This window comes from Myotis davidii, unplaced genomic scaffold (genome assembly GCF_000327345.1).
Source record: "Myotis davidii unplaced genomic scaffold, ASM32734v1 scaffold148, whole genome shotgun sequence".
NCBI lineage: Eukaryota > Metazoa > Chordata > Mammalia > Chiroptera > Vespertilionidae > Myotis > Myotis davidii.
Window position 1 is genome coordinate 3480768 of NW_006299479.1, and position 13059 is coordinate 3493826.

The 13059-nt window shown below is 53.9% G+C and overlaps 1 protein-coding gene across 1 annotated transcript in view; it reads right to left on the bottom strand.

The window, feature by feature from the left end:
- Window positions 1-6162: 6162 nt before the first annotated feature.
- Window positions 6163-13059, bottom strand: part of DDX25 (DEAD-box helicase 25) — a 13693-nt gene continuing 6796 nt past the window's right edge. Inside the window, exons 6-10 of the mRNA XM_015571366.1 lie at window positions 11993-12170; window positions 10757-10994; window positions 9395-9557; window positions 7863-8051; window positions 6163-6411 (exon numbers count right to left, since the gene is read on the bottom strand). Coding sequence (XP_015426852.1) covers window positions 6350-6411; window positions 7863-8051; window positions 9395-9557; window positions 10757-10994; window positions 11993-12170 — 830 coding nt within the window. The 3' untranslated portion in view covers window positions 6163-6349. The remainder of the gene's footprint in view (window positions 6412-7862; window positions 8052-9394; window positions 9558-10756; window positions 10995-11992; window positions 12171-13059) is intronic.

Here is a 13059-nt window from a genome sequence, read left to right on the forward strand (position 1 = left end):
CTTTGCTCCATTTGACAGGATAAAGTGAACTCATTTATTCGGTTGTTTTAAGTGAGCTCACGCCAGGCAGTGCCAGAGAACAGAGACATAAATCTTTCCCGGCACAGAGCCGTGCCAAACACCTTGGACAGGCCTTGCTGCCTGCCCAGGACAGTTTTCCTGCCTCGGCCCAGGCCCAGGCGAGGAGGGGGACGCATTGGAAATCCAAGGCCGTGGGGGAGGGTGTCAGCAGATTCTGGGAATGACAAACTTGTCAACGCTGCGGCCTCATAAGAATTCTTCCAGTAAGAAAGGCAAACTTTTTACCCCAGAGCTTGCCTTAGCGCTCGCGCTCGGTGGGCGCGAGGGCGTCCCGGCCACTTGGCCTGGCTGGGGGTGACCCTGGGTGAGGAACGAGGGTTCTCTCGCTTCTCTGAAGGTGGCATCGGCGGCTGCTGGACACTCCCCGGCCAGAGAGGAACCCTGCTTGAGGCCGCAGAGCCACGCGGAGAAGGGACAGGGCGGTGGCATCGCGGCCGAGTGGCTGCAGGATGGGGAGCAGTGTGTGTGTGTGTGTGTCCCTTCACGGAGACGTTTTCTTAAGCGTTTATTGTTTGCAAACTCTGTAAAGCAGCAAATATGGGGAAGAAAGTCGCCCACCGCCTTCCTGTCTCTCTAATGTGTCAGGTGGTTTTGTGCCTCCAAGTTTCTTGTCTCTACACATCTGTGTTGTTGTTAATCCTCACCCGAGGATAGTTTTCCATTCATTTTGTTAGAGAGAGTGGAAGGGAAGGGGGAGAGACACCGAGAGAGAAACATTGAAGTGAGAGAGACACATCGGCTGGTTGACCTCCTGCACATACCCCCGTGGGGCCAGGGATCGAGGCACATGCCCTTGACCGGATTCAAGCTGAGGACCCTTCAGTCCTCAGGCCGACGCTCTATCCACTGAGCCAAACGGGCCAGGGCTATCCACATACTTTTAAAGCATAATTGCGACCAGGACTCTGGTGGCCCCTGTGCCCCCACCTCCCCTTTTCTTCAGCCAAGAATTCTCACCGAGTGTGGCGTGCAGGCGATGAGCCTGTGCCGCCCAGACCAGTTCCCCCAAAGCTGCAGTTTAACTGGTCCCCCCGTGTTGTATGCACACTGCAGGCTGAGGTAGGCGCTCTGAGCCACCTCGGCAAGACACGGCTCTTCCAGAAGCCGGTGCACAATCCCTTCCTTCCCTCTCCCCACGGCAGGGACACCTCTGTGGTGCTGGCCAGGGGCTGGGTGCTAGGCCCGGCCGAGAGCAGGACCAGGAAGGGTCTCTGCTCCCACCTCAGGGTCCGTTACAGGTGAGGCAGGAACACACGTCCGTGGCTCCACCAGACGAAGCAGAGATGAGAGGGGTTTGAGGGCTGGGAGGGACCTTGGGAGACAAGGCCATGGCAGGTGGGTTGACCTTGTCCCGGCACAGCCCAGGCTAGTGGCACTGGAGTGGGGCTGGCACTGGAGGGGGGCTGGCACCTGGTCTCTGGGCCCCTCCCAGACACACCACTGCCCTTACTCTGGGAGATGAGGCAGCACGTGGGCCACAGGGCCCACCCCGGTACCGGGCTGAGATGGCCTCACCATGGAACCTCCCTTCTGCCCGCGGCCTCCAGGCCCCGCGTGCCGACCCCTGTGCCTTTGTTCCCAGGCTGCCTCCTGACTTTTCTGAGTCAGGAAAGAGCCTACCAGGTGAATAAATATTTAAAGCAATCACTGCCCCACAAACTAATGTCTGGACTGAATACATGGTTCCTGCCAAGTGGATGCAGTCAAATGAAAATCCAGAGGGTTTGGGAAGTTGATAACATGGACCTGCAATCAATCTGTGGGAAATAAAAATGGCAATGATATTTTTTAAAAAATAAAGAGAGAATTAAAGCAACCAAGAGGAGGAAGAAGTCCTTAATACGCATCACATAACAAGAATACAGTGGGGCCTTGACTTACGAGTTTAATTCGTTCTGAGACCGAGCTCGTTAAGGAGCTGGTTAACTCAAATCACTCTATCAACTCAATGCAAAAAACTGGCCGAGAGACAGCTGGTATCTCAAAAAACTCGTTAGTTGGGACACTCGTAAGTCAAGGCCCCACTGTACTTAGAACTGTGGTACTGGCACAAGGATAAGCTGGAATTAAGTAGACACAGAAGCCTAGTATGTGGGCCTAGGTGTGCGGAAATGTAGTTTGATAAAGGAGGTATCAGGAGGCAACAAAATAAAGTGCTGGAGGGTGGGAGCGAGGTGTGTGACCTAAGAGGACCCAACCCTTCAGCTAGTTGCTCTGGAACACTGACATGTGGCTACCCACTGGGGCCAGGTGCCCTCAGGGTCAGCAGGCACCAGCCGTCTGGACAGCAGCAGGCGGGAGCGACGGAGGCCCTGGATCTCAGAGGGCAGAGTGCCGCCGGGGAGCGGTCCCTGCTCTGGACTGGCACCTCAGCTTCTGTACCAGTGGCTGTGCTACTTCCACTCGGGTCCTCTTTTGGGTCCGGGCCCTCCTTGGATCAAAGGGGAGGAGACTTGCCTGGCCAGCGTGGCTCAGTGGTTGAGCGTCCACCTATGAACCAGGAGGTCACGGTTCGATTCCCTGTCAGTGCACATGCCCAGGTTTTGAGCTCGATCCCCAGTGTGGGGCATGCAGGAGACAGCTGATTAATGATTCTCTCTCATGATTGATATTTCTCTCCCTCTTCCTTCCTCTCATTAAAAACAATCCTATCTATATAAAAGGTCAGGACCATAAGCATAACGATCTCTGAAATCACTTAAAAAAATTATTTTAAAAAAAGGAAGGAAATTGAGCAAAACCAAGACTGGCCACAATGGGCCTTTCTCCCCAGTGTCTGGACAGGTGCTGCTCCCTTCACCCCTCCCCCCAATCCTCTGTGGAGCCCATGTGCAGACCGCTCGCAGCTTTCCTAGGGCCGAGCTGTGCTGAGGGGGGTCCGCACACTCTCACGACCAGAAGCAATGACGCCTCTTGAGAAGGGCTGTCAGACATCCTACCAGGCCAATGCCTGGCCTTCCCCATGATTCATGGCTGCTGCAGAGCCAGCACCCCACATGGCGCAGGGGCCAGGCCCGGGGCTCCCTCCCAGGCCCCCCTGGGAATCACAGCCTGCTCCACGTCACCGTGAATGTCAATGCGCTCACAGTGCCAAACGGGCCAAGACAAACCCGATGGGTCTGGTTTAGGGCTCGGTGCCAAGGAACACACAGCTGATGAAGCCACACACAGATGGGCTGAGGTCATCGGCTCTTCCGCGTCTCCATGGGCTCCTTCCTGGGGCGGCCTCGAAGGAGAGAGAAGACCTGGGCCAGGCCATCCAGGCCGTCGGATGAGCCCTTGCAGTTCCCAGCCAGGAGCTGCCCCTGCAAAGCGGTCTTCGGGTTGTTGACACATCAAGTGGACGGTTGGTGTGGAGACAGCTGTGGCGCCCAGGACACGGGGCTCTGGGGCTCCTGGGCCGTGAGACAAAAGGGTGTGAGGAGGGGGCAAAGGGCATGGCGGAGGAATGCCCGCTGTTTGCAGACCCCATGGGAACGGCCACCCAGTGGAAATGACCGAAGATGCTGTGAGGGTGACTGGTAGTCTCTCAGATCGGAATGGGAAAGGGAGGGGGACAGTTTTACTTAGGACACTCCCCCCCGCCCCCCAACGCCGAGCTGAGCTGAGCGTGATGGAAAAGTCCAACTTCGTTCTCATAGGCTAAGGCTGCAAAGCGGCCCAACACGCTTCCTAAGTTCATTCATTCTGCACCACGTAACTGGGGTTCAACTCTAGGACGGACAGCCTCCGGAGAGAATGGTGGTGGATGAAGAGATGCCGAGGAATAGTCACTCAAGAACAACATTCGTGCCCGGATGCGGTGGCTCAGGGGTTGAGTGTTGACCTATGAACCAGGAGGTCACGGTTCGATTCCCGGTCAGGGCACATGCCCGGGTGGCGGGCTTGATCCCCAGTGTGGGGTGTACAGGAGGCAGCCGATTCTCTCTCATCACTGGTGTTTCTATCTCTCTCCCTCTTCCTTCCTCTGAAGTCAATAAAAAATATTAACAAAAAATGTTTATCAAATGTCTATTATGTGTCTGGGAACTAAAGACACCATAGAAAAAGAAAACAAAGACCCCTGTCTTCATGGGACTTACATTCTGATGGGAGGAGTCAGGATAATAAACAAAACAGTAAAATCAGCCCTGACTGGTTTGGCTCAGTGGATAGAGCGCTGACCTGCGGACTGAGGGGTCCCAGGTTCAATTCCGGTCAAGGGCATGTACCTTGGTTGCGGGCACATCCCCAGTAGGGGGTGTGCAGAAGGCAGCTGATTGATGTTTCTCTCTCATTGATGTTTCTTACTCTCTATCCCTCTCCCTTCCTCTCTTTAAAAAATCAATGAAATATATTTTTTAAAAACAACCAGTAAAATCAATAAAAATATCTATTTCTTAAAAGAACAGCATTCCCTGAGCGCCTGTTGTGTGCCCGGCACTGGGCTGGGGTGCGTACTGAGTGGACAAGGCCGGCCACGGCCAAGAGACGCAGTGTCAGTAGAACCCAGGTGGACATTCAGAGGGGCGGCCCCGCTGGTTGCAGACTCCGTCACGGGCCTTCTTTGCCTCCGTGTCTCCTCCTCTCTTACCTGCTGCCCCACCTGCGCTTGGGGCTCCGTCACAGGCGTGCATGTCTGGGCTCTGCCCTCCGAGCGTGTGTGGGGAGAGGATTCTGTGCTTCTCCCGAGCTCTCCAGGCAATCCTGGCTGTGAGCCGGATCTGGAGCACCGCCTCGGGGAACCCGTGGCAGGTAACAGGGTGGCACCCGCGTGCTGAGAAGACGCGATGAGTCGCGGTCCCCTTGGTGGAAGGAGATGCAGTGCCCTCTGGAAGCTGCCCGGAGGGTGGCAGGCGTCCCTCCTCTGCGCTCCACTGCGGCCTGCACACCGTCCCTGGTAACCCTGGCTCATCCCGTCTCTGCTGCCGGACTCCGAGTTCTGAGATGAGGATAGCATTGCATCTCCCTCTCCCTGGCGTTTGGGAGCAGGCGGGCACACCATCAACAGTGCTGCGGAGGGACTTCCGTGTATTCCCGCGTCCTACTCATGGGGATAAAACCTAGGCAGGGAGACATGCATGTGGAATATATCGAGAGAGAGATCCAGAAGCACCCTCCTGTCGGGGTGAGGCTACCAAGGGCGGTCTGGGACAGAGCGGCCTGGCTCCGGCTGCAAACCGGCTCCGGCTCGCTGGGGGAGCACCCATGTCCCCGTTTTCTCAAGCGCCCGGGTTGGCTTTGGAGGAGCAAATGTGAGAAATAAAACGCATCGCGATGGGGCTTGCAGGGAAATGTCCGGGATTCTCAGACACACCCTTTAAGTCCTTAAAAGCAAAACCTCGGGCTCCCTGAAACCTTACTTTTTAAATAAGGCTCCTCCCCTTTTCCCCCCAAACCCCACCCCACCTGCCTGCTTGTAAGCAATGCCTCTGAGGGGCCACAGTCCAGGGACCATTAAGTAACCGAGGGTGGATGGAACCTTCTCTACCCTGAAGGCATTCAGGAGCAAAAATAGGAAAACCTTTTGAATTCTGTATGTCAGCTAAGACATTAGAAAAGCAGAAAGTTCTCCCTTCCACGTTGCTTTACTTTGTAAAGGTTTCAGCGTGTGTGTGTGTGTGTGTGTGTGTGTGTGTGTGTGTGGCGCCCAGCGTGCTTGCCCAGGGGACTGACCACGTGCGGCCTGTCCTGCGCTACCAGCTCCAATCCCCAGCACAAACAGAGCTCTGCCGCCACCTGGTGGCGTCGTCGGAGGCTCACAAGAGGGATGATCTGTCTGCTCATGCTCTAAACCAGCGGTTCTCAACCTGTGGGTCGCGACCCCTTTGGGGGTCGAACGACCCTTTCACAGGGGTCGCCTAAGACCATCCTGCATATCAGATATTTACATGATGATTCATAACAGTAGCAACATGACAGTTATGAAATAGCAACAAAAATAATTTTATGGTTGGGGGTCACCACAACATGAGGAACTGTATGAAAGGGTCGCGGCATTAGGAAGGTTGAGAACCACGGCAACGAAATCCAAAAACACCCCAGGAGCCCACACAAGGGTGGTTGCTTTAGGAAAAGATGAGAGTAGGAGATACTGCTGCCTTTTTATTTAAATAAAAAAAAAATTCTCCAGTGTTTCACATCGACGTGGTTTCAAAAAGACTTTGGGTCTTTAAAAGGAAGGCTGCCCGTTTATTTTGCCGAAGGGAACAAATTCACTTTGAAAAAAGCCTCAACATAAAAAGCTGCCTTTAATAAAGCCCCTGTCACAAACAACCAGGTTCCCCCTTCAGCAGTCGATCTTTTCGATTTCGTCCATGTCTTCCGGGTTGAGCTGCTTAATGCTGCTGTCTGAAAGAACAAGGGGGCACGCCAGCCTGACCCTGGGCCGCACGCCATGTCCCCCCATCCCGGTCCGGGACCACTGCAGCACTGAGGAGGGATGGCACCTCGACTCTGAAGACGGGCACCCCCGGGAAGGTGCGCTCCTGCGACACCCTGTGTGGAGAGCCTGGGGGCAGGAACGCTCTCTAGCTCAGGGGAGGAGGGGGTGGCATCTAAACAGCCACTGGGACCCCCTGAAGCAGCATCCTAGGCACCAGGCAACAGAACGCCAGGTCTGGGGTTGGGGGGGGACTGGCAGAAAAAGGCCGTGGCCCATGCGAGGGGCGGGAAGGGGTCTGCTGAGCCCCAGGGGACAGTGGGTGGCCACAGGGAAAGGGAGGGACTAAGGCTCCTCCGCTGAGTCACTTCTCCAGATGAGGTCTGCAGGAGCTCACACAGCAACGGTGGATCTGAATGGTTCTCCCTGCCCCTACCCTAACACAGGGTGCTGAGTCAGCGTCCCTGAAGGGTCCACGGATGTGCTGCGGCCAGTCTGCAAACCCTTTATTGTGTGTGTGTGTGTGTGTGTGTGTGTGTAATTCCCACCTGGGAATGTTTTCTTCCATTGATCTTTAGAGAAAGAGTAGAAGGGAGGGAGGAGGGGAGAGTAAAATCAATGTGAGAGAGACACATCGACTGGTTGCCTCCCACATGCACCCCAACCAGGGCCAGGGATCGACCCTGCAATTGAGTACACACCCCTGACTGGAAATCCAGCCCGAAACCCATTGGCCCCTGGGCTGGTGCTCTGACCACTGAGCGGACCGGCCAGGGCCGTCGGCAAACCCTTTACACTTATATTCCAAACTGCACACATGTGCCTCTGTGCATGTCCCCGGGGGGTGCCCACTGCTTCTCACCGAGGGTCAGGGGCGCTGTCCTAAACGGTGAGAGGTTCCTCTTCCCCTGCTCCCCAGCGTACCCATGGGCTTTGGAGCCTGGGGGGTGGTCACTGACAAGGGGCCATTTCAGGTACATCACCCCTGGAGTTTCCTCAGAGGGCACCCTGCCAGCCCAGAGCTGGCCTAGTTGAGACGGGGCCGGGGGAAGGGCCCCCGACCTCAGAACGCAGGGCTGTCCTAGCTGGTAGGTAGGGCGAGAAAAAGGGAAAATGTAGAAGAGGAAGCCGGGATGGAGTACGCTCTCCACGGCGTTGCTACCTGGTTTAGGTTGGTTCTTTCCAGGACATGCAAATCCGCTCCAGACCCCAGAATAGCAATAGCGTCTAAAGACCTGAGCTCACACAGATTTAAAACGTTCTACTTAACGACCACGTGCGGAGTGACTGTCTCACAGCGGGAGCTCTGTGCATCGGAAGCCTCCTGTCCCCTCTTGTCCCCTCCTCGGGACTGGGGTCCACGCCCCGTGTCGTCACTGCCCCCAGCCCCACCCCGCTTCCTGCGAGTGACGCTACTCACTGAAGTGGTCCTGGATCTTCATGAGCAGGGGCAGCTTATCAACCTCGATCATGTTGAAGGCAAGGCCCTTTTTCCCAAAGCGTCCGGTCCGCCCGATGCGGTGGAGGTAGGTCTCATACTCTGGCTCCTCCAACTGGTTCACAGGGAGGTCAAAGTTCACCACAATCGTGACCTGCTTCACATCGATCCCTGGAAGAGGAGAGACAGTGGGCACCACAGAACAGGACATTCCCATCAGTACCAGCGTTTCTGTTAAGACAACTCTGGCCTAGAGAGTCCAGGGTCCAGGCAGGGACCTCATCCTTCCTCAGGCTACTCTTCCAAAGCGCCAAGCTCAGCCCCCGGGGCAGGTCCTCCGTTCTGCTGAACTCAGAATGAATTAGGGAGCAGGGTTTGAGGGCGGGGGGGGGGGGCGGTCTAGGCAAGGATACAGGAGGGATGAAGGAAGTCAGAAGTCCCTGCTCTTGAAAACACATAGAACGTCGTTAGTCACTAGGAACACAAGTTAAAAGCACGAGACACCACACAACGTCTCCCGGAAAGGCTAAAATGGAAAAGACAACACCAAGTGCTGACAGGAATGCAGAGCGACTGGAACGCTCCTACGCTGCTGGCGCAAATGAATAATGGTGCAGCCACTCGGGAACAAAACCTTGGCACATGCCTGTAAAGCAGTGGTTCTCAACCTGTGGGTTGCGACCCCTTTGGCGGTCGAACGACCCCTTCACAGCGGTCGCCTAAGACCATCCTGCATATCAGAGATTTACATGACGATTCATAACAGTAGCAACATGACAGCTATGAAGTAGCAACGAAAATAATTTTATGGTTGGGGGTCACAACATGAGGAACTGTATTTAAAGGGCCAGAAGGTTGAGAACCACTGCTGTAAAGCTAAACATACACTTCCCACATGACCCAGAAATCCTCGTCCTAGGTGTTTTGCCCAAGGGATATGGAAACATACGTCTACACAAGACCTACACATGCATGTTTATTACTGCCTTATTCAAAGTAGCCCCAAACCGGAAACCATCCAAATGGCCATCAGTGGATGAATGGATGCACTAATTGTGGTACATCCATTCGGTGGAAGACCACTTAGCAAGAACACGGCATGAACCACTGATCCCTGTAACGGCTCTGACAAACCCAAAAGCATTATGGCAAGTGGAAGGAGTGGGCCACAGGGCTGCCAAGTGTAGGATTTAATTTGTATGGTATCTGGAAGAGACAAGAGGGAGACCAAAATCTGACCTGTAGGTGCCAGGGGCCAGTAGTGGCGGAGACTGACTTCCAAGCAGCTCAGTTTTGAGGGGTAGACGGCCAATGTTCTGTATTTTGACTACAGCGATGGGTACAGGACTCTCTCTGTTTGTCAAAACTCATATATTGTAAACTGTACATTGTATTCTATGTATTGGACCATATACGTAAGAGTGAATTTTATCAGATATAAATTATACCTCAACAAACTTGGCTTTAAATACACACACACACACACACACACACACACACACACACACACGTACCTCGGGCACAGACATTGGTGGTTATAAGAACTTTCTCTTTCCCATCCCGAAACCTCTGGATGATGGAAGCCCGCTGATCCACGGTCAGCTCTCCGCTCAACAAAGACACCTGGTGGCCATCCTGCATCATCTCTACAGTCAACCACTTGGCGTTTCGACGAGTCTACATGAGAAAGCAGAGCCCGGCACAGCCCCCGAGTTAAAGCCGACGGGCTGTGTTCACCATGGGTGCGGTCCGGAGCCGGGAAGGGCTGGCCTGGAGGAATGAGCATGTGGCTCAGAATTCTGCGCTTCTAAGGGTCTCATCCTCTCATCCTCTCAGCTGTGGCTCCTCAGCCATGAAACAGATTCGAGACATGCCCCGCACATGCTGGTGCAATGACAACATGAGATGACGTAGTAATGACTACGTCAGACTCTCCAAGTGCTCCATGCATGCCGGGCATGTTTCTAAAATCTTTACCCGTGGCCTAGCTGGCAGTGGCTCAGTGGTTGAGAGTGTTGACTTATGAACCAGGAGGTCACGGTTCGATTCCCAGTCAGGGCACATGCCCGGGTTGCGGGCTTGATCCCCAATGGGAGGCGTGCAGGAGGCAGCTGATGGAGGATTCTCATCATTGGTGTTTCTCTCTCTCTCCCTCCCTCTCCTTTTCTCTCTGAAATCAATAAAAATCTATTTGAAAATAAAATAAAAATTTTACACACAATAATCTAACGAAGTAGGTATCTAATTTCATTTTTAAAAATTAAAAAAAAATACAAAACCTTGAAGACATGAGGACCCTGCCCCAGGTTCGTGGTTGGCCCGTGGCAGAGCTGAGTTTTCCTTTATCCTACAAACTTGTGGGCCAGGGCCCGGCGGGCACTCTAGGGCAGGGGCAGGGGAGCAGGACAGATGGGGCCCTGCTGTCGTGAGGCTCAGTGTCTACGTGGGAGTGAGGAAGTAAAACGAACATACACACACTGGGGATGTCAGGGAGCAAAAGATAAAAATGAAGACAGAAGGAGCGTGATGTGAGCAGTGAGGAGCTGAGTGGCTGCTTCGCTCACAGCAGGCTAGGGAGGGAGGGAGAACATTCTTAATCTGGCAAAAGGTGTCTGGGAAAACCCCACCATCAACACCAACCCACACGGGGGAGGGGCAGAAGCCACCCCTCTAACACAAGGATGCCCTCGCTGTAACACACAGAAGTCCCACCCCATTACTTAATCATTTCTACTCAGAGCTGCTCTGGACATTGAACTACACCATGTACAGGAAGTGCCGAGCACGGAGCCTGGCTACACCGCACTCTGGGTGCCGCCCTCCCCGCTCGGCCTGCAGTGAGGAGGCTGGGCCCCGGAAGGCGTCTCTGCAGGCACCTGGCAGAAGATGATGGCCTGGCCGATGGTGATGCCGCCGTAGATGTTGCACAGCGCCTGGTACTTGTCCTTCCGGCTCTCGCACAGCACGTAGTACTGCCGGATGTTGTTCAGGGTCAGCTCCTCTTTCCGCAACTTGATAACATTGGGGTCGGGAATGATTCGCCCCGCAAACTGCCACACGGAGTCCTCAAAGGTGGCCGAGAAGAGGAGCATCTGGCACTCGGAGGATAAAGCCCTGTGAGAGGGACGGGAAAGAAGCTGTGACCTGCCACCCATGCTACTCACCCGGGGAGGCAGCTCTGAGAGCTTCGTGCCTGCTGCCACCAGCGCTGCCCACCGGCCCCCTCCGCCGCCCACCCCCACACACACACCTGCTCAGGGGGTCAGTGTACAGGTGCCTACAGCCAGCGGCACCACCATGCACAGAGCAACGCGTCCTGCTCCCCCTTGCCACCCGGAATTTGGAAAACAACGTAGACTGAGCGTGAAGCTCAAGGGCAAAATTTTTTTAAATATATTTTTATTTATTTTTTTTTTTTTTTTTAGAGAGAGAGAGGAAGGGAAGAGGGACAGAGATAGAAACACCGATGAAAGGGAAACATCGATCAGCTGCCTCCTGCACGCCTCCCCAGCCGGGGATGGTGCCTGCAACCCAGGCATGTGCTGTGACAGGGAAGCAAACCAGCGACCTCTTGGTGCAGGTCAATGCTCTACCACTGAGCCACAGCAGCTGGGCTTGAGAGCAAAATTTACACGTGCTTTCTATCCATGCATGGCGTCCAGCTCTCAGCAGCGGCCACGACTAACTGCGTTTGCAGCAGGAAGAGCCCAGCCAGACACTACAGGCAAAGTCGGAACTAGACTACTAGGCTCCCGATCCCAGTTATGTCTTCTCTATGCCCTTACCTGCCCACCGCAACCTTCCAGTAGCTCTATCAGATTTCAACAAATTCTCTTTAGGACTTTGCTCCCAATTAAAAAAAAAATTACTGGCAAATTCTGGAGCAAAACCATGTCTATGGATTGATCTATAACGTAAGCCCAGGGCGCACAAGGAGAGCAGTCAGGAAGGAAGGTGGGAAATGACAGCAGCCGGAAGGCCCTGAGGAGGCAGGAACTCTGTTCGAAGGTGGAGGTGGGGAACCGAGCAGTAAGCCAAGCAGGAGCAGCAGACAGAGGCAGTTTCTCCTCCGGACAAAAGACGCAGGGAGGGAAGGTGGAGGTGAGGATTACCTCTGGATCCGAATGCTCTGATCTGAGAACCCTTGTGTGGCGATCATCACGTCTGCTTCGTCCAGGACAAACACACGGATCTTGCTCAAGTCAATTAATTTCCGCTTGAAGTACCAGTCCAGGACAGTCCCGGGAGTGCCGATGATAATCTGCTGGGTGATGTCCACGCTCCTGGGAACTGGGGGAGGAGGGATTGCAGGGTTCCTTCAGAGGCACAGCCCACGGCGCAGGGCAAGGCCACACAGGACTCCGACTCCACGTGCATCGCCTAAGCCCTAAGCGCAGTGATGGCGAACCTTTTGAGCTCGGCGTGTCAGCATTTTGAAAAACATTAACTTAACTCTGGTGCCGTGTCACATATAGACATTTTTTGATCTTTGCAACCATAGTAAAACAAAGATTTATATTTTTGATATTTATTTTATATATTTCAATGCCATTTAACAAAAACAAATCAACCAAAAAAATGAGGTCACGTGTCACCTCTGACACGCATGTCATAGGTTCGCCATCACTGGTGTCCAAGAGCGAGCCCTGAGGTCACTGTGTTTTTGAAATGCCCAGAGTTTTTAAATATGTCCCCGAGTTTTATGGTAATGATAATACCCTGCATATCTGATTCATTTAAAAAGCCACCCGCGGCAAGCCCACCCACCCTGCAGAAATACTGGCACAGCTGTGAAAACCCCACACGCACCCTCTGCATGGAAAACCACCACCGTGTCTATCATTAGGTCATGTGTAATAAATGATGACGTATTATGCAGCTGGTCAAAAGCATGAAGTAGGGTGACATGGACTGATATGGAAAGATGCCCAAAACATGGAAGTGTGCGACTGTTATGAAAAAAATATCCCGGTTTTTGTAAACGCTCTAAAAAAAACCCCAAAAAACACAAAACAAAGGTCAATTGCCCGGCTGGTGTTGCTCTGTGGTTGAGCATCAATCTATGAGCCAGGAGGTCATGGTTCAATTCCCGGTCAGGGCACAGGCCCAGGTTGGGGCTCACTCCCCAGTAGAGGGCGTACGGGAGGCAGCTGATCAGTGATTCTCTCTCATCATTGAT